At 63.8% G+C, this 20,915-nt stretch overlaps 1 protein-coding gene across 1 annotated transcript; it reads left to right on the top strand.

Annotated features, from left to right (window-relative positions):
* Positions 1 to 11,589: 11,589 nt before the first annotated feature.
* FPGS (folylpolyglutamate synthase) lies at positions 11,590 to 20,604 on the top strand. The gene is given in 20 exon segments (XM_062207496.1): positions 11,590 to 11,748; positions 13,453 to 13,581; positions 13,656 to 13,709; positions 13,797 to 13,861; positions 15,211 to 15,325; positions 15,411 to 15,488; positions 15,607 to 15,668; positions 15,753 to 15,786; positions 15,788 to 15,836; positions 15,839 to 15,855; positions 16,088 to 16,165; positions 16,345 to 16,492; positions 16,577 to 16,669; positions 17,265 to 17,323; positions 17,325 to 17,339; positions 17,341 to 17,444; positions 17,551 to 17,587; positions 17,589 to 17,627; positions 18,326 to 18,392; positions 19,883 to 20,604. Coding segments are annotated over 20 exon segments (1,776 nt in total). The 5' UTR covers positions 11,590 to 11,610; the 3' UTR covers positions 20,278 to 20,604.
* The last annotated feature ends 311 nt before the right edge of the window (positions 20,605 to 20,915 follow it).

Below are 20,915 nucleotides of genomic sequence, written 5' to 3'. Positions count from 1 at the left end.
TCCTCTCAGTACACGTGGCGCGATGCTCTCCAAGAGCAGGTGCCGGGGGGCTCTTGGTCCTGGGTGCGAGTTCTCGGAGGCGGGGGCTCCCGGGAGCCGCGGCCGCAGTGTTGACCCTGGCAGGGCTGAGCTGCTGCGCTCACAGACCATTGAGCCTGACTCGGACACTGCGTCACTTCAGGCCTTTAAAAGTGTCTAGACAGGTCTGTCCGCTGGTTCACTCCCCAGATGGCCTCAGCAGCTGGGGCTGGGCCAGGCTGAAGCCAGGAGCCTGGAACTCCGTGCTGCTCCTCCCTGTGGGTGCAGGGCCCCCAGCACCAGGGCCTCCTCCGCTGTTCCCAGGCACAACTGCAGGGAGCTGGACTGGAAGGGGAGAAGCCAGGGCTCCCACGGGAGCCCAGATGTGCAGGCGGTGGCCTAACCGGTGCGGCCGGCCCGCTGTAAGGCTGTTAATCACGGAGTGATGATTGGATGATCAGACATGTAACTTGTCCTCTCCAGGCCCCTGGCTGGAGGGGCCTGGAGGGCGAGGAGGAAGGAGTACCCAGCAGGTTGAAGGACTGCAGGGGTCTGGGGAGGTGGCAGCGGTAGCTGGGGTCAGGGCGACACGGAGCAGGGAGAGGTCCGCGTGCAGTGGGCACACAGGGTCAGGCTGGGTCTGGAGGGGTGGCACAGCCCAGTCAGCCTGCGCCGTGAGCCTGAAGCCAGGTCAGGGTGGCACCTGAACTCCACAAAGTCACAAAAGGCTGGGGAAAATCAGAAAAAATTCTGTGTTCCCTTGGGTCTGCCAGGAAGCGCAGCCAGACATGCTCCTGACACCAGCACTGTGGACCGCCCGGTCTGGAGGCCCGCGGGCGTTGGCAGGGTTGGTGCCTGCTGGGGGCTTGGACCCCCGTGCTGCTCTCAGCACCTGGGGGCTACTGACTGCCCTTGGCGTCCCTGGGCTCGGAGGCGCGCCCCATCCGCCCCGCCTCCTTCCCCCTGTTGGGAGGCAGCTGTCCTTGACGCAGGGCCCGCCCAGGCCGACCTGCGCACCCCTTTCCACACAGGGCCGGTTCTGGGGGGAGGGGACGCTTTACATCCAGCGAACGGGCCGGTGGCGTGGCCAGCAGGTGAAAGCTGCCGCTGCACGCCGGCCTCCAGTGGCGAGCGCTGGTTCAAGTCCCAGCTGCTCCGCTTCGACCCTGCTCCCTGCTAATGCGCCTGGGAAAGCAGCAGAGGATGGCCCAGTGCCTGGGCCCCTGCCATGGGAGTCCTGCTCCTGGCTTTGGCCTGGCTGTTGCAGCCACCTGGGGAGGGAACCAATGGAGGGACGACCTCTCCCTGCAGCTGGGCTTTCCAGATACATAAGTGTTTAAAAGACAAAGACCTAGTAAGCAGAGAGCCGGATGGCAGCAGCACTGAGCGTCCACGTTGGTGAAGGTTCTGAACGAAGTAACTGAGGGAAGGCACAGCTGACCGGCACAGGGCTTGCATCCCCCCTCCCCCCCACCCCGAGTGTGTTGGTGGCTTCCCTGTTGAGCCAACAATCAGTTCCTGGGTGTGTTCTAGAGGGTTCTAGACCAGGGTGCAGTGGGGACAGCTCCGTGGCTCACCTCCACCCCCAAAGCTCACGTGCTAGGCAGAGCCGCCAGGTGCACCTGGGGCAGCAAGAGGGCTGCTGGCGGGGGACAGGCGCCCGAGGGACCTGGGCGTGGTGGGGGACGGGAGGGACAGGGTCAAGGGGACTTTGTGCCAGTTCGCATGACCGGTCCTGCTGCTGTTTTTTTCTTTTTTTTTTAAATTTTTGACAGAGTGGACAGAGAGAGAAAGAGAAAGGTGTTCCTTTGCCGTTGGTTCACCCTCCAATGGCCGCCGCGGCTGGTGCGCTGCAGCCGGCGCACCGTGCTGATCCGAAGGCAGAGCCAGGTGCTTCCTCCTGGTCTCCCATGGGGTGCAGGGCCCAAGCACTTGGGCCATCCTCCACTGCACTCCCGGGCCATAGCAGAGAGCTGGCCTGGAAGAGGGGCAACCGGGACAGAATCCGGCGCCCCGACCAGGACTAGAACCTGGGGTACCAGCGCTGCAAGGCGGAGGATTAGTCTGTTGAGCCACGGCGCTAGCCGGTGCTGCTGTTTTCTTGCATTTCCTTCATTTTTTAACTGCTGCAATTAAACCATACTTTAAAACAACTTAGGCCCTCAACCCTGGAGCCACTAGCTCCCAACTCCCCACCCCGTCCTCCCCAAGACCTGCCCCAAGACCCGCCCAGGGAGCCGCTGGGACTGGGTGGGCTCTTGTCCTGCTTCTGCCTGCGCCCCCAGCTGGGGAGGAGAGCCCTGGGAAGGGGCGGGGCGGGGGGTACTGAGTTCCCAGCACCTGGACAGCGCCCACCCGTGCCCACGGAGGAGCGGCCGTGGGCTCCGGCAAGGCCTTCCCTCGCCCCTTTGCCAGGAGTCCGTGACCCCTGCAGCCCGGGGCTGGGTTCTGTGTCCTCGCTGCTTTTTGTCCCAAGTGGTGAAGCGAAGCCACTTCCTCCAGCAGACTCGGGAGCTGTGGCCTCCCTGGGCCCTGTGTCCTGCCCCGTGTCATGTCCCCATACCAGGTCTCAGCTGGGCGGGGCCTCACTCTTCGTAAGAGGAGCAGGCACCAAACCCATCCCCAGTCTGCCCTCCACCACGTGCCTCCACTCACCTTTAACCCCACCTGGTCATTCTTTAACTCGCGGGGGAGGTCCTGACCAGCCCCCGCTCAGGACACCTGCCGGGAAGGCTGGGGGCTCCCGGGCACATCCCAGGATGCGGGCAGGGGCCTGTCAGGGGCCACCTCTCTGCTGCGGCCTGGCGCTCGCCAGCCAGTCCTATCCTCGTGGGGGAGAGCTCGGGACCGTCCCCTCTTGGGCCCAGCCAGGCACGTGGCCCCTGTGCGAGCCTGGCAGGGCCGCCTTGGCAGAGGTGCCCACACGTGGGAGTCACTTGGTGCTCCACCCGGGAGGCCGAGGGATGACAGGTGCCAGACGACCGGCCACCTCTGGGCCAGTGGCGCAGAAGCCCTGGTGGCAGCGACCATGGAGCAGCAGGGCCCGGCTGGACGTCCACCCTCAGCCCCCACAGCCTCCTTCCAGGTAGGGGGCGGTGAGCTGGGGTGGGGGCCCTGCCTGCCTGTAGGCTCCCCTCAGGAGCAGTGAGCGTAGCTGTGGCTCGGGGACTCCAAGGACATCAGCAATGGCTGTGAGCCCTCACTTGGTGGGCAGCCATCACCCTGCAGACTTGCCCTGGAGCTGTGATGGCTCAGGGGACCCCGGCCTCACGGCCCCACATTGCACATTCTGGAGGGGCGGGTGAGAGAGGAGTGGGGGATGTGTCAGCTGGGAGGCCTCTGAACCCAGCTCAGGTGCAGGGCCTCTTCTGCCCTGGGCCCAGCACACCCTCAGCCGCTGCAGCCCTGGGCGTGGGACAGCTGCGACTCCCTAAACGGGGGGGGGGGGGGGGCTCAGTAAAGGGGGGGCTGGTCTGATACGGACGCAGCAGAGCCACTCCCTATACTTCCAGTGGGCCAGCATCCCCTCCCGACAGACAGACAGAACCTCCTGCCAGGGTTGGGGAAGAGTGGCCCCTTCGCGGTCAGCCAGGCCCCTCACCTTGGAGACCGGGACCCCTGAGGGCTGAGTGCCATGCCCAAGGGCACATGCTGAGCCATTTGGGGAGTCAGGGCACAGGGACCTGCGTGGGGGGGCTGGGGTGCGGGTGCTTCACAGCCTCCCTGTCCCCCACCCCCATGTTAGCCAGCTCGAGGCCCGAACCCCACTGATCTGATGACCTTAGTCACCTAGCCAGGCGCCTGGGGGCGGAGCCTGGTGGTGCAGAGCCTGGGGCTCCCATGGGCTCCCTGGGGAATGGGTCTGGAGCAGAACCTCCCCGTGGGGTGGGGGCGGGGCTGAGTGGCCGAGGTCCCTGCCCAGGCCTGCCAGGCTGTCTCTGTAGCCCCAGGAATCCCAGCGCCCAGTTGGGCCTGCGCTGGCTGGCTGGGGCCCTTTCCCAGGGGCTCCTCCCCAGCCCTCAGCGCCCTGGCCTGTGAAGTGGGATTCAGCTAACAAAGTAGGGGGAAGAAAAAGCCCACATTTTCCCTTGGAAAATCCGTAGCACAGTGCCTCTGGGTTGAGCGGAGGCCCCGCCCAGCTCCACGTCCGGCTCCTGGCCAGGCCCAGCCCTGAGCCCCCTGTGCAGCCAGAGCCGGTTAGGTTAACCGTCCGGCACATGCAGGTTCCCGAGGGAAAAGTTTCTAACCACAAATAAACATAGGGGAGGTCAAAGTCACCTGCAGTCTCTCGGCCCAGAGCCAATCCGTGTCAGGGAGCAACTTCCGGCCTGGGTTTGGGATTGTAGTGACTGTAAGGAAACTGGGCCCCAGGTCCACTCCGCCTCACCCACAGGGGTGTTTCTCTCCCGGGTCTTTTTAACATCCTGGCTCCCAGCACCCTTCTTTTCAAATGACGATGCAGTCACATGGCTGGAGACTCTAGGTGGGGGGCGCGGTGGACGATTGAGAAGAATGTGGCAACAGCGTGACATTTGGGCAGAGTCCTGGCGTGACCGGAAGTCGGTCACATGAACCCTTGGGAAAGGACATTCCATGCAGAGGGAACAGTAGTGCAAAGGCACCGAGGTTGTGTCGCGCACTGGCTGTGTGACCTCTGGCTGGCTGCATGACCTCTCTGTGCCACTGAGGGCAGTCTCAGCACTCCAGAGGCCACCCTGGGGGTTACACGGACAGCTTCAGGACAAAGGGTTTGCTGAGTGTGGACTTCAGCCAGGGTGGGTGTGAGCCTGGCCAGTGGGGCTGAGGGCGATGGTGAGGCTGGATTTCATCCCAAGTGCAATGGGAACCCACGGAGGCTTTTGAGCAGGAGAGAGGCAAGATCTGACTTTCTTTTAAAAATGACCGAGCGCAGCTTGTGTTGGCATCGTGGTGCAGTGGGTTAAGGCGCCGCCAGCAGCATCCCATGTAAGCACCGGTTTGAGTCCCGGCTGCTCCACTTCTGGTCCAGTTCCGTGCTAATGTGCCTGGGAAAGCAGTGGAAGATGGCCCCAAGTGCGTGGGGCCCCAGTCACCCATGTGGGAGACCCGGATGGAGTCCCTGGCCGGGCCCTGCCCGACTGCTGGGGGCACTTGGGGAGTGAGCCCGGGGTGGAGCAGGCTCAGGGAGACCCAGGGCGCAGGCACTGTGGGTGTGGCTGTCACCATGCCTGGGGACATCCCGAAGGCTGCGTGTCCCCAGGGCTGCCGATTGGCCAACAGGGCCGTTTGGAAGGCAGCCAGCATCCAGCATCGCAGGCCTGGGACAGCAGGAGATCCCCTGGGGGAGGGGCACGGCCCCCCCGCCCTGCCCAGAGGAAGATGGGGAGAAGGTGCAGGCAGTGGCAAAGAAACGAGGGTGACATCGACCTTGTCCCTGCGCCATGAGTGTCCCCCGCCTCCTGAGAGGCCGCAGGCTGACCACAGCACACTCTGAGTGTCCGCGAAAAACCAACCCGTCGGGGAGCAAAGGGGCCACCCCCGGGGGAGGGTGTCCCAGGCAGCGGGCGGGGCGTGCCACGTGGATGTGCTAATCCCAGGGGCACGAAGAGGCGGGCAGGGGGTCGGAGTGTAGGCCCAGCCCCACGCCTTCGCAGAGCCGCTGTGTGACCCCACGCTGTTCCTGGCCGTCTCTGGCCTCAGGGCCCCCCCACCCTGCTACAGCAAGGAGGGGTGTCTCTGGCCAGGGCTTACAGATATGTCTACTCTGAGTTCCTTTCCTTGTGTCCCCTTGCAATCCACTCCCCGGCGTCGCCAGTGCAGCCCAGGGTCTGCCACAGAGGGAGTTTCGCGCTGAATGAATGAGTGGAGTGAATGAATGATGTCCTCTCCCCTCGGGAGGCTGCAGTTAAAGCAGGATCCCTCCGTGGCCCGTGGGCCTCAGCACCCTCCCCCGCCTCGCGCACCTGCAGATCTGACCCAGGTGGACGGATGTCGGCCCCCTTGCTGGCCACCCCCTCCTCACCAGGGTGAGAACCGGCCTCCTTCCAGGTAGCTCCAGGGTCAAGGCTCCCTCTTCGGGTGTGTGATGCAGGTGTCTCTGGGCGTCTGCTCCGTGGTTTTCTCTAGTTCCTTCCACAGACACCTGTGGATTCGCAGGTGCAAAGCAGCAGTGGTGCGGGCGTTTGGCCCGGGGGCTAAGCGCCCACTCACATCCCCCATTTCCCAGATCAGAGCCCTGGGTTCGAATCCTGGCTTTGCTCCCAGTTCCCGTTTCCTGCGAACCCTGGGAGGCAGCAGTGCCGGCCCTGCCACCCATGTGGGAGACCCAGATGGAGCTTCCCTCCTCCTGGCTTCAGCCTGGCCCTGCCCTCGCTGTGGTGGGCATTTGGGGGCCTTTCAAATCAATAAAAGCTAAATAGATAAGGGAGGGGGGCAGGTATACTACAGAGGAAATGCAAATAGCGTTCAGGTATAAGAAGCAGCAGCAGCTCCTCTTGGAGACCCCGGGACTGTGACTTCCCATCCAGCGGACGGGCAGGGTCTCCACCCGCTCAGTGTGTGTGGAGGGCGATGTGAGGGGAACGGCCCCTCCCCGGGACAACGGGGCCGCAGTTACGGGACGTCACATGCACACCACTCTGGGAACTTCTGTGTTGCACGTGGTCATGCGTGGCAGACGATGAGGGCAAAGTGTTACCCATTGCAACATCACTCGCGATGGCAAAACATTGGAAACAACCTTGACACCTGGCATCAGATGCTGGCCAGGCCCACCGTGGTGCCTCGCTCTGTGGAGTACTACGCAGCTCCAAAAAAGGGCAAACGCCGACGCGCCAATGGGGCAGCTGTGTGTCTGGGCAGTGCGGTCCTGGATATAAAGGCCTGGGGAAAAGCGCAGTGGGGCCTCACACCTGCCCGGGGTCTGCATACGAAAGGGGAACCCACATGTATCCGCTTGTAGCCGGCCTCTCAGGAAAGACCACCCGCGGCTGGACAGCCAGGGCTTTGGGCAGTGGGGTCTGAAGTGCCGGCCTGAGCCCCCAGGGAGAGAGGGCTTCTGTCGTCCCCTTGCTATGCCTTCGGCTCTTCGAACGGCACGGCGTTCAGCCATCCAACGTCATTAGACTTTTAAGGCGAAGGAGAAGATGAGGAGCAGCTTGTTTAGCTGGGGGGGGGCTCCCAATGCATGCCCAAGTGTCCACAGCTGCAGCGACTGGGCCAGGAGCCAGCAGTTCAGCGCAGGTTTCCCCCGGGAGTGGCGGGGACTGGGAACCATCACCCCGGGGTGCAGACGTCTCACCGCCAGGCCAAGCGCCAGCCCCGGGTGACGAGCTCCGCCGCGGGGGGAGAGGAGTCCATTCTGCCCCACTCCTCCGCCTTCAGTAGGTGCTTGTGGATGGGATCCCTGACGCCCCCGAGTCTGCAGGGCCCCGGCCGGCACCTGTCACGGCCCGCCATCCGGCAGCCTGGGGTCTCCTGTGCTGTTCCCTTGTTCCGAGTCTGTCCGTCCATTCCTCCCTGCAGCTGGGGCGGAGGCCTCTCCCTCACCAGGGCAGGTGCTCAGGACCGTGGGCTCCCCGTGTCCCAGAGGGCCTGTGACAGCCAGAGGGAGCGCTCCCTGGGCGTCAGTGCTTGGGGAGGGGAGGGTGTCTTCCTCCTTCTAGGAGGAGCGGCCCAGGCCGCCAATGGCGCTAAGGACAAGCACACACTCTAAAGAGCTACGTGTGATACCTGTGAGACGCAAAGTGCTTTATTTAAAAAATATATATTTTATTTGAAAAGTTACAGAGCGAGACAGGGGAATAGAGATGATCTTCCATCCGCTGGTTCACTCCCCACATGACTGCAACAGCCAGGGCTGGGCCAGGCCAGAGCCAGGAGCCAGGAGATTCTTCCCCGTCTCACACGTGGGTGCAGGGGCCCAAGCACTCGGGCCTCCTCTGCTGTTTTCCCAGGTGCATTAGCAGGGAGCTGGATCAGAAGTGGAGCAGCCGGGACTGGAAACACCGTCAGTGTTGGCCCCTAGAGTTCAAATCTTGGCGTTGTGTCTGGAGCGCATGCTTTTTCCTTTGTGCCTGTGTCACCCGGCTGTGCCCGGCCTGAAGGAGCACCTGTATCCGTGGGTTCCCAGTGGCGTCTCTCCCGAGAGGCGCTACTTAAGAACGAGAGTGCTGGGGCTGGCGCCGTGGCGCACTAGGTTAATCCTCCGCCTGCGGCGCCAGCATCCCAGGTAGGCGCCGGGTTCTGTCCCGGTTGCTCCTCTTCCAGTCCAGCTCTCTGCTGTGGCCAGGGAGTGCAGTGGAGGATGGCCCAAGTGCTTGGGCCCTGCACCCCATGGGAGACCAGGAGAAGCACCTGGCTCCTGGCTTCAGACCAGCGCGATACGCCGGCCGCAGCGGCCATTGGAGGGTGAACCAACGGCGAAGGAAGACCTTTCTCTCTGTCTCTCTCTCACTGTCCACTCTGCCTGTCAAAAACAAAACAAAACAAAACAAAAATAAAACAAAAAATGAGAGTCCTTCAAAAACTCATGGGAAGTGGAAATAAGTGTCTATTTTCATGCAAAAAAAATTGCAAATCCATGACTGAGCACCAGGGGCCTTTCAGAAGCTCACAGGAATGTGTATTACGAAAAACTATCAGGGATTCCAAGCTTCTTTCACACCAGAGTAAATGTATCTTTTTATTTTATTTTATTTTATTTTTTTAATTTTTTTGACAGGCAGAGTGGACAGTAGGGGGAGACAGAGAGAAAGGTCTTCCTTTTTGCCATTGGTTCACCCTCCAATGGCCACCGCGGTAGGCGAGCTGCGGCCGGCGCACCGCGCTGTTCCGATGGCAGGAGCCAGGTGCTTATCCTGGTCTCCCATGGGGTGCAGGGCCCAAGAACTTGGGCCATCCTCCACTGCACTCCCTGGCCACAGCAGAGAGCTGGCCTGGAAGAGGGGCAACCAGGATAGAATCCTGGTGTCCCAACCAGGACTAGAACCCGGTGTGTCGGCGCCGCAAGGTGGAGGATTAGCCTGTTAAGCCACGGCGCCGGCCAGTAAATGTATCTTTTAATTCCATTTTCCACGAAGTTTGTGAAGTATCCTTGTGTTTACTAAGGTGATGTCTGGCAGGCGGCCAGGAAACTTGCTTTTGATAAGAGAGTTAAGATGAAAAAAAGGGGCTGGTGCTGTGGCACAGCGGGTAAAGCCACCGCCTGAAGTGCCGGCATCCCATATGGGCACTGGTTCTAGTCCTGGCTGCTCCTCTTCCGATCCAGCTCTCTGCTATGGCCTGGGAAAGCAGTGGAAGATGGCCCAAGTCCTCGGGCCCCTGCACCCACGTGGGAGACCTGGAAGAAGCTCCTGGCTCCTGGTTTAGGATCAGCACAGCTCTGGCCGTTGTGGCCATCTGGGGAGTGAACCAGCAGATGGAAGATCTGTCTCTGTAAATCTGTCTTTGAAATAAATAAATAAATCTTTAAAAAGATGCAAAAAAAAAAAATAGGGGCCAGGCTTGGGGTGCGCTGGGTTAGATGGTGGCTTGTGATGCTCGCATCCCCATAATAGAGCGCCGGTTCGAGTGCCGACTGCTCCGCCTCCAATCCAGGTTTCTACTAATGCTCCCGGGAAGGGGGTGGAGGGCGGCCCGAGTGCTGGGCCCCCGCACCCACGGGGGGAACAGGATGGAGTTCTTGGCTCCTGGCTGAAGCCTGGCCCAGCCCTGGACCTTTCGGCCATTTGGGGGAGTGAACCAGCAGATGGAAGATCTCTCCAGCTCTCCATCTCTCTATTCTGCTTTGCAAAGAAAAAAAAGATGCAGGAAATATTGTTGTCTGCATCAACAAGACCCTGTAGAAGTCCAGGTGTGCCCTGATTCAGGTTCACAGAATCTCACAGGACAGGAGCTGTGGACAGGGTTACGGGCAGAGCCCTGGGGGGCGTGGCCAAACGTTGAGTCTCTTCACCCTGCTTACCCAGCCATTAGATTACGAGAGGAGAAGCCCAGCCACCAAAGGAGAAGGCACAGGACCTCTCCCCCAGTCTTACCGCTGGCTCCCACCTTTGAAGGAGGGGTCTCCCCAGGGCTGCCACCCCCTGCTGTCCCAGGGCGTCTTTGACCAATCCCAGGCAACAGAGTCCCGAACCTCCTGAAGGCTCGAAGACAAGCAGGGGTGGAGGCCCAGCCCATCCCTTCCGACCCAGCTCCCTGCTAATGCCCCTGGGAAAGCAGCGGAAGATGGCCCAAGTCCATGGGCCCCTGCCACCCGTGTGGGAGCATGGGAGCCCTAGACGGAGTTCCTGGCTCCTAGCTTTGGCCTGGTCCAGCTCTACCCAGCTGTTACGGCCATTTGGGCATGAACCTTTTCTCCTTTTCTCTCTGTAACTCTTTCAAATAAACAATTCTTTTATTTTTTAAGATTAATTATTTTATTTGAAAGGCCGAGTTACACAGAGAGAAGAGAGGCAGAGAGAGAGAGAGAGAGAGAGAGAGAGAGAGAGAGGTCTCCCATGCCCTGGTTCACTCCCCAATTGGCTGCAACGGCCGGAGCTGCACAGATCCGAAGCCAGGAGCCAGGAGCTTCTTCTGGGTCTCCCACGTGGGTGCAGGGGCCCAAGGACTTGGCCATCTTCTACTGCTTTCCCAGGCCACAGCAGAGAGCTGGATGGGAAGTGAAGCAGCCAGGACTGGAGGTGGTGCCCACACTGGATGCCGGCACTGCAGGCGGTGGCTTTACCTGCTACCACAGCGCCGGCCCCAACAATTCTTTGAAAAAGAAGAAAGGCCGAGGGAGTGAGAGAGCGAGAAATCAGGACCTCGCATCCACTGTTCCAGCCTTGAATGCCCGCAAAGCCCCGGGCTGAGCCACGCTGCAGCCAGGAGCCAGGAACTCCGTCAGGGTCCCTCCCCAACGGGTGGCGGGACCCAGTCCTCTGCTGCCTCCCAGGGGGCTGGAGCCGGGTCAGAAGCGCTGGACTTGAACCCGCAGTCCCACGTGGGGTGCGGGGCGTGGAAGGGGGGGTCCCCAACGTGGGCCAACCCGCTGCTCCGCGAGCCTGCGTTTCCAGCTGCTCACACACCTCTGTCCGCCAGGCCTCCCCTACCCTGCGGGACTCGGCCCGGATGCCGCCTCCCCCAGGAAGCCGTCCCAGGCTGCTCAGGGCCGGTCAGGGGACCTGCGAGTGCAGGGACTGGGTCCCTGAGGGCAGAGGTCTCCGCGTGAAGTTGGGACTTTGCGGAGCCAGGATCCGAAGCCCTGTCATTCTACCGGAGCTCTGAGCTGGTTCCAGCCTGGCGCAGGGGTTGACAGCTGCTGACTGGGCCTGGGTATTTTGGGACGCGCGGCCCAGTCTTCCAAAGAGGCGCGTGCGCCTGTGAGAGCGAGGCCGCCCGCTAGGACCACAGCCCTCACCAACATGGGCGAAGTCGCCGGCCAGCGCGGGGTCTGCCCTCACCAAGATGGCCCCCAGCGCAAGGCGCAGGGGTCTTATTGGTGCGGGAGAGCGGCTGGCGCGGCGCTGATTGGTGGGCGGCGGGGGCGCGTCCCGAGGGGGGCGTGCCGGGGCGTGCCGGGGCGGGGCGTCTCCCGTGTGGGCCCAGCGTGCCGCGGCCTGCGCCGGGACTATGTCGTGGGCGCGGAGACACCTGCGCGCCGCCCTGGCTCTCGCAGCGGTTTCTGCTCGCGGTGCAACGACAGAGGTCGCAGCGCGGCGGGAGTTGAGCGCGCGGCCGGCTCCCCAGGAGCCGGGCATGGAGTATCAGGTACCCGGCGGGGCCGGCGGGAGGTCGCGACGTGCCATCTGGGCCGGGCCTGAGCCGCGCTCATCCGGGGCCCTGCCGCCGCGGGGTGGGAGGAGCAGGGGTCGAGGGCGGGGGTCGCGGGAGGGGGGACGGCGGGGACCCGGAAGTGGAGCTCGGGCCGCCGGGGCTGGGGGTCCTGAGGCGAGGTGTCCCGCGCTGCAGTGGGAAGGGGCCCTTGGCGGTTGGGGAGCCTGGGGTCAGCGGGCGCGGAGTTCCGGGGGTCGCGGAGACCCTCCGGGGAGGCGGGACGGAAGGGATCCCGCAGCTGGGCTCGGTCGACCCACGCGGGTGGCCCTGGGGTAGCTTCCCGGATTCAGAAGATGGGCGGGGGCCAAGGCTGCTTGGGACGCCTGCATCCCGAGTGCCTGGGTTCGAGTCCTGACCCCCGCTGCAGTGCCGGCTTCCTGCCCAGAGCTCACCCCGGGAGGCAGCAGAAGACGCCCCAAGTCCTCGGGTTCCTGCCACCCACGTGGCAGGCTCGGGTGGAGTTCTGGGCTCCTGGCTCCAGCCGGGAGCCGGGCTGGGTTGTTGCAGGCGTTTGGGGAGTGAATTAGCGGGTGGAACGCGGCCTGTGTCTCTGTCCCTCTCTCCTTGTCTGTGTCTCTGTCCCTCTCTCCTTTTCAAATAAAAAAAACCCCAATAAACCAGGTGCCGTGGAGGTTCTGTTTCTAAAAAAGAAGGTTGATGATCAAGTGTCAGAATTAGGGGGGCAGTGGAGGGCCCCCGAATCCGGAAACCAGAAAATCAATACGGGTGCCATGCCAGTTGCCAGAACCTGACCCAGGCAGGCCAGCGGCACTGCCACTCCCCGCGCCAGTGCGGACCCAGTGTCCCCACGCCAGTGTCCCCATGCCAGTGCGGACCCAGTGTCCCCGCGCCAGTGTCCCCATGCCAGTGTGGACCCAGTGTCCCCGCGCCAGTGTCCCCGCGCCAGTGTCCCCACGCCAGTGCAGACCCAGTGTCCCCGCGCCAGTGTCCCCATGCCAGTGCAGACCCAGTGTTCCCACGCCAGTGTCCCTGCGCCAGTGTGGACCCAGTGTCCCCGCACCAGTATGCCCGTGCCAGTGTGGACCCAGTGTCCCCACGCCAGTGTCCCCGTGCCAGTGTGGACCCAGTGTTCCCGTGCCAGTGCGGACCCAGTGTCCCCGCACCAGTATGCCCGTGCCAGTGTGGACCCAGTGTCCCCACGCCAGTGTCCCCGTGCCAGGGTGGACCCAGTATCCCTGCACCGGTGTGGACCCAGTGTCCCCGCGCCAGTGGGGACCTCCTGAGGCTGTGGCCCAGGCACACCCTCCCTTTGAGCCCCCCCTCTTTGCAGTTTGGGTGAGAGTGTGAGGAGTTCCAGAGTCCTGAGCCCCCAGCCTGGTGTGCACCTGGCCCCGCCCCTGTGGGTTCCCCCTGGAAGGAGCAGGAAGCTCGGCTCCCTCCCTCCGGCTCCCTCCCCCTGGCTCCCTCCGTATTCTCTGCACATGGCACTCCCTGGGTGGGGCAAACGGCCGCAGGCTGCCGTCTTTGCCAGAGCTGGCAGGGTGCCACTTCTGTCCCTGCTGCCACTGCCTAACCCGTAGGCTGGGCACACGAGCAGCCCTGGCGTGGCCGGTGCCGTGCCGGCGCCCGTGTCCCTGCGGACCCTCAGGGGGCCCTAACCTTTGCTGTGGTTGTCAGGATGCTGTGCGGATGCTCAACACCCTGCAGACCAACGCCAGCTACCTGGAGCAGGCGAAGCGCCACCGGGGGGACCCCCAGACACAGCTGGAAGCCATGGAGCTGTACCTGGCACGGAGCGGCCTGCAGGTAAGCTGGGGAGGGCTGTGGCCACCCCCGCCCTGAGGTCCCGTGACAGGGGGGTTCTTACCTGTCTGTCCCAGGTGGAGGACCTCGACCGCCTGAACATCATCCACGTCACCGGGACCAAGGGGAAGGTGAGGGCCAGGACCCACGGGGGGGGGGGGGGGCACCGAGAGGGCCGAGGAGGCGGGGCCTGTGCCCACGGCGCCTTTTCTTCCTAGGGCTCTACCTGTGCCTTCACTGAACGCATCCTCCGAAACTATGGGCTGAAGACGGGCTTCTTTAGGTACTGGGAGGGGAGAACCAGCCAGCCCCTCAGGGCCAGGGTCACCCCGGGGTCAGCCGCACGCACGCGCGTCTGTCTGTCCGTCTGGGCATGGTTCGTTCACGCGGCACACGTAGTGGGCACCACCTTGTTGGCCGTCGATGGCAGTTTTGTCTCCATAATGAAGAGCACAGCAGGCGGCAGCCCGACTACACTGGAGTAGTCCGTGGCTCTTTGATCAGGTCAATCCCAAGTGCAAGTTGGAAAGTCACATAGGGGTCTTTATCAGCGTGGATGTCTGCACGCGGGAGCAGAGCTCTGGCCGGTAAAGGCGGAAGGTGAGGGGGCTGAGGCCTCCCCATGGCCCAGGCTGGGTCTCTGCCAAGGTTTGGCCTTGGAGGCAGTGCCCCCTGTTGGTGGCACTCAGACACCAGGGCTCACAGGCGGAGGGGAGCCCAGCCACCCCTAAACCAAGGAACGAACCCGATGGCTGCTTCTCAGGATTTGCTCGCTGGCCTTGGGCCACTACGATTTTGCCTCTCTATTTGCTAGTCCCCTGAGGGCCACCTCTGTGCGTTGGACCAACTGGCGAAGGTGGCCGCAGGCCAACATCTTCGGAATAAAGAGGGGGAGGGCAGGAGTCGGACTTTGTGGATTCCGAAGTGGTCAGGAGTCACCCAACAGTGGGGCCGCATGCTGAGGGGCGTGTCATTAGCTGGTTTCGTCATCACGTGGCCACCACAGGGTGCCCTGAACAAACAGAGGGCAGTGACGTCCCCAGGGCTTGCAGTCCTGCGGGACCGCTGTCCTGTGGGCGGCCCGCCGTTGATGGGCACATTGTGGGGACACACGACCGCATCAGGACCCCAGCATCTGCTAGGCCTGTGCGGCTGTGGCTGCAGTCTGCAGGAAGAGGACAGGACCTTGACATTGAGGGTTGACAGACGGACAGACGCTGGGGGCAGACGTTAGTGGAGTGGCTGATGGGCGTGTGATGGGGCAGCCTGGGGACACAGAGACCAGCCAGACCAGCCCCGCGGCGAGGGGCCTTGCTCCTGCCTTTTGGAGGGCAGGGGCTGTCTCGGTTGAGACCTGTGCAGTGAGTCAGGTGAGCCAGAGAGCAGAGGGGTGAGGCAGGTGCAGAGGCCTGGTGCCGGAAGGCGGAGGGTCCCTGACAAGTCCAGAGCCGCTGGGCATAGGAAGCGGTGAGGTAGAGGCCGGGGCTTGGGGGCCTGTGGGGAACCGCAGGGACTCGCCTGAGGGCACCGGGGGTCCCGGGAGGGCATTCATCAGGGGCGGGATGTGGTCGGACGGCTCAGGCTGCAGGCTGGGCTTGGCCGGGGTCCTGACAACCACAGGTCTCCCGGCAGCTCCCCTCACCTGGTGCAGGGGCGCGAGCGGATCCGCATCAACGGGCAGCCCATCAGCCGCGAGCTCTTCACCAAGCACTTCTGGCGCCTCTACCAGCGGCTGGAGGAGACCAAGGTGCCCCGAGCAGAGGGCGGGGGCTGGCTGGGCGCATGGAGGGGGGCTGCAGGGACACGGGCCCCTGACGAGTCCTGTGCCGCAGGATGGCAGCTATGTGTCCATGCCTGCCTACTTCCGCTTCCTCACGCTCATGGCCTTCCACGTGTTCCTCCAAGAGAAGGTGCGTGCCGGCTCCCCGGGCCTGTGTCCGAGGCACAGGTGGGCGCTCTGCTCCTGGGTGGGCCCAGTCTCTGCCACGCCCCTGCCACGCCCCTGCCACGCCCCCTGGTTTCCTGCAGGTGGACCTGGCCGTGGTGGAAGTGGGCATCGGCGGGGCCTACGACTGCACCAACATCATCAGGTGAGGTGGCCGCCGGGAGCCCAGGCCTCTCCTGCCACCTGCCGGCTCGGGGCAGGGGGAACACGGCCGTGTGGTCTTCTCCAGGAAGCCGGTGGTGTGCGGCGTCTCCTCGCTTGGCCGTGGACCACACCAGCATCCTGGGGGACACAATGGAGAAGATTGCCTGGCAGAAGGGGGCATCTTCAAGGTGACCTGGCAGGCTGGGCGCGGGGAGGCGCACGGGGGGGCCTGGACCTCGCCCTGGGGTCTTGGCCTCGCCCCTGCTGGGGACCGATGAGTTCGAGCCCCTTCCCAGCTTCTGTGTCCCCACTGCAAAGGGAGGGGCAGGAGGCTGAGTGGGCGTGGCGGCAGGGGTCTGCGGAGGGGCGGATGGGGGGGCCCCGGGCAGCCCCGTCTCAGGCCCCGCTGGCTCTGCGCAGCGTGGTGTCCCAGCCTTCACCGTGCTGCAGCCCGACGGGCCCCTGGCGGTGCTGCGGGATCGAGCCCAGCAGATCTCGGTGAGTCAGCCTGGGAGAGGGTGTGCGCCAGCCGGAGGGTGCACGGGCGGATTAGGTAGCTCCTCGGTGAGTGAGGGAGCTGGGCCACCTGGGCTCTGGGAGCAGGGCTAGGTGGGTTCCTGGGGGCTAGGGGGCACGGGGGAGGGGCCGTCTGCCAGCTGCCGCCCGGCTGCCCGCAGTGTCCTCTCTACCTGTGCCCGCCGCTGGAAGCCTTGGAGGACGGCGGGCCGCCGCTGAGCCTGGGGCTGGAGGGGGAGCACCAGCGGTCCAATGCCGCCTTGGCCTTGCAGCTGGCCCACTGCTGGCTCCAGCAGCAAGACCACCAGGGGTGAGTGGGCAGGCCATGGGGGGCCCGGGGAGGGGGCCTTCCTGGAGGGGTGCTGAGTACCCTGGCTCTTGCTCGCCCCGCAGACGTCGGGGAGCTGATGGCTTCGTCCAGGCCCGGCGTCGTGCGGCAGCTGCCCCTGGCGCCTGCGTTCCAGCCCACAGCCCGCATGCGCCATGGTGAGTGGGGGCTGCCCTGCCCAGGTGTGCCCACGGGGGTTCCTGTGCTTTCCTGCGTGGGAGGCGGGACAGTCCCAGGTGGTGCCCAGGGCAGACTCAGGGTCAGTCACCCTGCTGACCCCGAGTCCACGCGTCTCTCTGAGCCTCAGCTTCCCCACCCGCCCCGGGGGTGGCAGCACCAAGGGCTGCCATGAGCGTTGTGCGGGTGACATCCCAAGGCACTGGCCCAGAGCCGGTGACACCGCCGTCACTGTCACCACCCTGAGCCGCCCACCGGGGTCCTGGGGATGGTGCTGCGCCGGCTGCTGCTTGCCTCCCCCAGACTTGCAGGTGCTGGTGTCCTGAGACCCTCCAGCAGATGGGCCCAGGGCGGCCCAGGCCCAGGTTGCCTAGGAGGTTCCGCAGATGAGGGGAAGGGAGAGCCCAGCCCCCAGCTGGCGCCTGTGAGAGGCTCGTGGGTCCTGTCCCCGGAGCACTGGGGCCGTGGCTGCCTGGAGAGGGCTCTCTGGACTCGGCTCAGAGTTGAGGGACTGGGTGGGGAGGTTCCGGAGGGCTTCCGGCTGCGGCCCGAGGACCGTCTTGCCCCCCACACCAGGGCTTCGGGACACGGAGTGGCTGGGCCGCACGCAGGTGTTGCGGCGGGGGCCCCTCACCTTGGTACCTGGACGGTTGCGCACACCACCAGCAGCGTGCAGGCCTGCGTGCGGTGGTTCCTGGCGGCGCTGCGGCACCAGGAGAGGCAGAGCACTGTGAGTGAGCTCCGGGCAGCTGCGGGGTGTGGTGGGGCGGGGCCAGGGCGGGGCCAGACCTTGAGGGGGAGGGGTGTGGGTGAAGGGAAGGGGGGATGCCTCTGAGTGACTGCTCTCTGGCCCCTGACTCAGTGGCCCTGAAGTGCGAGTGCTGCTCTTCAACTCCACCGGGGGACCGGGACTCAGCGGCCCTGCTGAAGGTGCTGCAGGTGAGGGGCCTGGGGGTGGCCCGGGCAGCCCTGCTCGCGGCTGTGCCGCCCCTGTCGGCTGCCTTGCTTTGCCCAGCTGTAAAATGGGGCCATGCCCTCTGCCCTGATCATAGTGAGGATTAGAGAAGCACTGGGGGCTTGGGGAAGCATCGCCCTAAGTCAGCACCCTGGGGCCCCTGCTGGCTTAGAGCCGAGCCCAGGGATTTTAAAGGGAGGGCGACGTGGTGGTGGTTGGAGTGCAGGCTCTCGACAACGTGTACGCCCGTCTGAGCATCAGCGTATTCTCTGGGCCTCAGCTTGCCTGTCCATAAAATGGGATGCCCGTGGGTGTCTGCTATAAAGCGGGTGCAGGTCCTTCTTGGGGAAATGGAGGTGCCCTGGGCTGGAAGGGGCTCCTAGGGATCCCGTCCCATTTCACAGGCTGGGAGGCTGAGACTTGCTGGCCGGAACCTCGCCCGGCTGTGCAGGCAAAGCCCCGCCTGGCCGTGGGGGACCACTCGCTGGCTGGCTAGCCCCCAGCAGATGTCCCCTCTCCCCAGCCTCTGCTCCCTGGTCTGTGCAGGAGGGTGCTAACGGCCGGGCCTTTGCTGCCCAGGCCACAGGCGAGGCGGGGGTGGGTGGGTGGGTGAGGCAGCAGGAACAGGGGGCGGGGAGGGCAGGGCCGGGCTCTGATGCCCCATCTCTCCCCTCGCCTTTAGCCCTGCCAGTTTGACTATGCCGTCTTCTGCCCCAACCTGACCGAGGGGTCGCTCACCGGCGATGCAGGTGAGAGGGGACATGTGTGGTCCCTGGGGCTGGCGGGGCTCGGGGCCCGAGGCGGGTTCATCGCATCAACATCCGTCGGCACGTTTTGGGTTTTGTGTCGTGTCCAGAATTCTCTGGAAGAATATTCAACATGCAGTTCCAGCCTGCGGACGGTTGGTAGAGCCGAGTCCTGGTTCTCAACCAGGTTTTTTTCTTTTAAATGAAGCAGATAGAAGAGGCCAGCGGGCAGCGCAGAGAGCACTGCTGTCCGGGAAGGGGTCCGAGCCCGGCATTCGGGAGGGTGTTGTGTGTGGGAGATGCGCTTTGTTATCAGCTGCGAAGAGCTCAGGTTCTTTCCACCACAATCATCTGCTTTTTTAATTCCATTTTCCACAAACATTTTGCAGGATCCTCGTTCTATATGTGAGTTCAAAAAAATGCATTTTTTTTTTACTCTTTCATGTTTAAAAAAAAAAGTTTGACATAGTGTTGGTAAAAATGACAGCTCCCGGACTGAAGTGTCACAGTGTATTGCACACTCGTGTTTGATACTGTGTGTCAGTTAAAGTAAAACAGGGCAGCCATTGAGCCCGGCTGTGAGGACGCCTGCGTCCCACGCTGGGGGCCCGGCTTCCATCCCAGCTCTGCTGCTTCCCAACGCACACCCTGGGAGGCAGTGGCGATGGCTCAGTTGGGTTCCTGCCCCACACGGTGGGAGCCCAGGGTTGGGTTCCTGGCTCCCGGCCCTGGACACCCAGCTGTTGCTGGTGTTTGGGTAGTGAGCCAATAGGATGCTTTTAAAAAGATACAGAGCTGGCCGGCGCTGCGGCTCACTAGACTAATCCATCGCCTGTGGCACCAGCACCTGGGGTTCTAGTCCCGGTTAGGGTGCCGGATTCTGTCCCTGGTTGCTCCTCTTCCAGTCCAGCTCTCTGCTGTGGCCCGGGAGTGCAGTGGAGGATGGCCCAAGTGCTTGGGCCCTGCACCCACGTGGAGCACCAGGAGGAAGCACCTGGCTCCTGGCTTCGGATCTGCACAGCGCGCTGGCCATAGCGGCCATTTGGGGAGTGAACCAATGGAAAAAGGAAGACCTTTCTCTCTGTCTCTCACTGTCTAACTCTGCCTGTCAAAAAAAAAAAAAGAAAAGAAAAAAAAAGATACAGAGCTTCGGCCCCATGTCGGACTGTCTGGGGAAAGTTCTGGAATCTGCACTTTTACCAGCGTCCTCAGAAATCCTTGACGCCTCCTTGGTGATGGACTGCAGCGGGACCAATGTGCCTTTTACAGAGGAAGACAGTGACCCAGGGGAGGAAGTGGCGCTTAGTGGGGCCCACGTCCTGGAGCTGGGCTCCGCGGCTCCGGCCCTCGGGACCTGTCTGAGCCTGGGGCCCCCCCAAGCGCCGGCCGTGACACACGCCAGGGGCCTGCCGCACGTCGGGGGCTCTCGGCACACCTGCCGCCTCCCCTCCCGGCCTGCCCCGCGCTGACCTGCCCGTCTCTGCCCCTTGCAGACCAGCAGAACTTCATGGTGACGCTGGACCAGGTGTTGCACCGCTGCCTACAACACCAGCAGCACTGGAGCCGCCTGGACGACGGCGGCCGGAGCGCCCCCAGCCCCGAGCCCGACGGGCCCGCGCCCCTGCTGCTGGCACCGCCCCTGGCCCGCCCTGGCCGCAGCACCTCCCTGGTCTTCGGCTGCATCTCACACGCCTTGCAGTGGATCAGCCAAGGCCGGGACCCTGTCTTCCAGCCCCCCAGCCCCCCGAGGGGCCGCCCCCCCTTCCCCGTGGCGGGCAGCAAGACCAGGCTGCTCCGCGAGGCCGCCGCCATCCACGTGCTGGTCACGGGCAGCTTGCACCTGGTGGGTGGCGTCCTGAAGCTGCTGGACCCTTCCCTGTCGCAGTAGCCGCGGCCGTAGGGTCGGAGGTGGGGACCCCCACGCCTGCCCTGCGTTCTCCCCGTGAACTCAGACACCTGGTGCCTTTGACTGCTGCTGAGGCTGGGGGCAAGGAGGCCCCCCTGGCCCCCCTTCCCGGCCGGGAAGCGCCCACGCGGCAGGCCTCTGTCCCCGCTTGGTGCAGCTTAGGAGCTGCCTGGCCAGGCCCAGGTCCTGCTGGCTGCCAGGCGGTAGACTTCCTCCGCCCAGTGCCTTCTGGGAAAGGCAGGGCCCTGTCTGGTCCTCCCTGGGGCCAGAGTAGCTGAGTGAATTAAAGCCTTTAACTTTTATAAAGAACTGGCAACGCTTTTCACCGGCTCTTGACCTCTGGCCCGCTCAGCAGGTAGCAGGGGACGGGGGTGGTGGTGGGGTGGTACAGGAGCTGGATTGTGTGTGGAGGGGGTGGAGGCTGTGTGGCCTGGGACAAGTCCCTCCCTCCGGTGGCCACGTACCAGGCACTGCTTTGTGGACTTCCGGTAGAATTATACCCATTTTACAGAAGCCAGGGGTCCTGCCCACAGTGAACCACAAGGGGGCAGGCCCAGGGTTGGAAGCCCGAGCCGTCAAGGCCTGTGTTCAAACCCCAGAGCCAGAGCGCGGAAGGACAC

This window comes from Lepus europaeus, chromosome 12, assembly GCF_033115175.1.
Source record: "Lepus europaeus isolate LE1 chromosome 12, mLepTim1.pri, whole genome shotgun sequence".
Taxonomy (NCBI): domain Eukaryota; kingdom Metazoa; phylum Chordata; class Mammalia; order Lagomorpha; family Leporidae; genus Lepus; species Lepus europaeus.
Note: the sequence above shows the minus strand (reverse complement) of the source record. Positions and strands in the feature narration are given on the sequence as shown.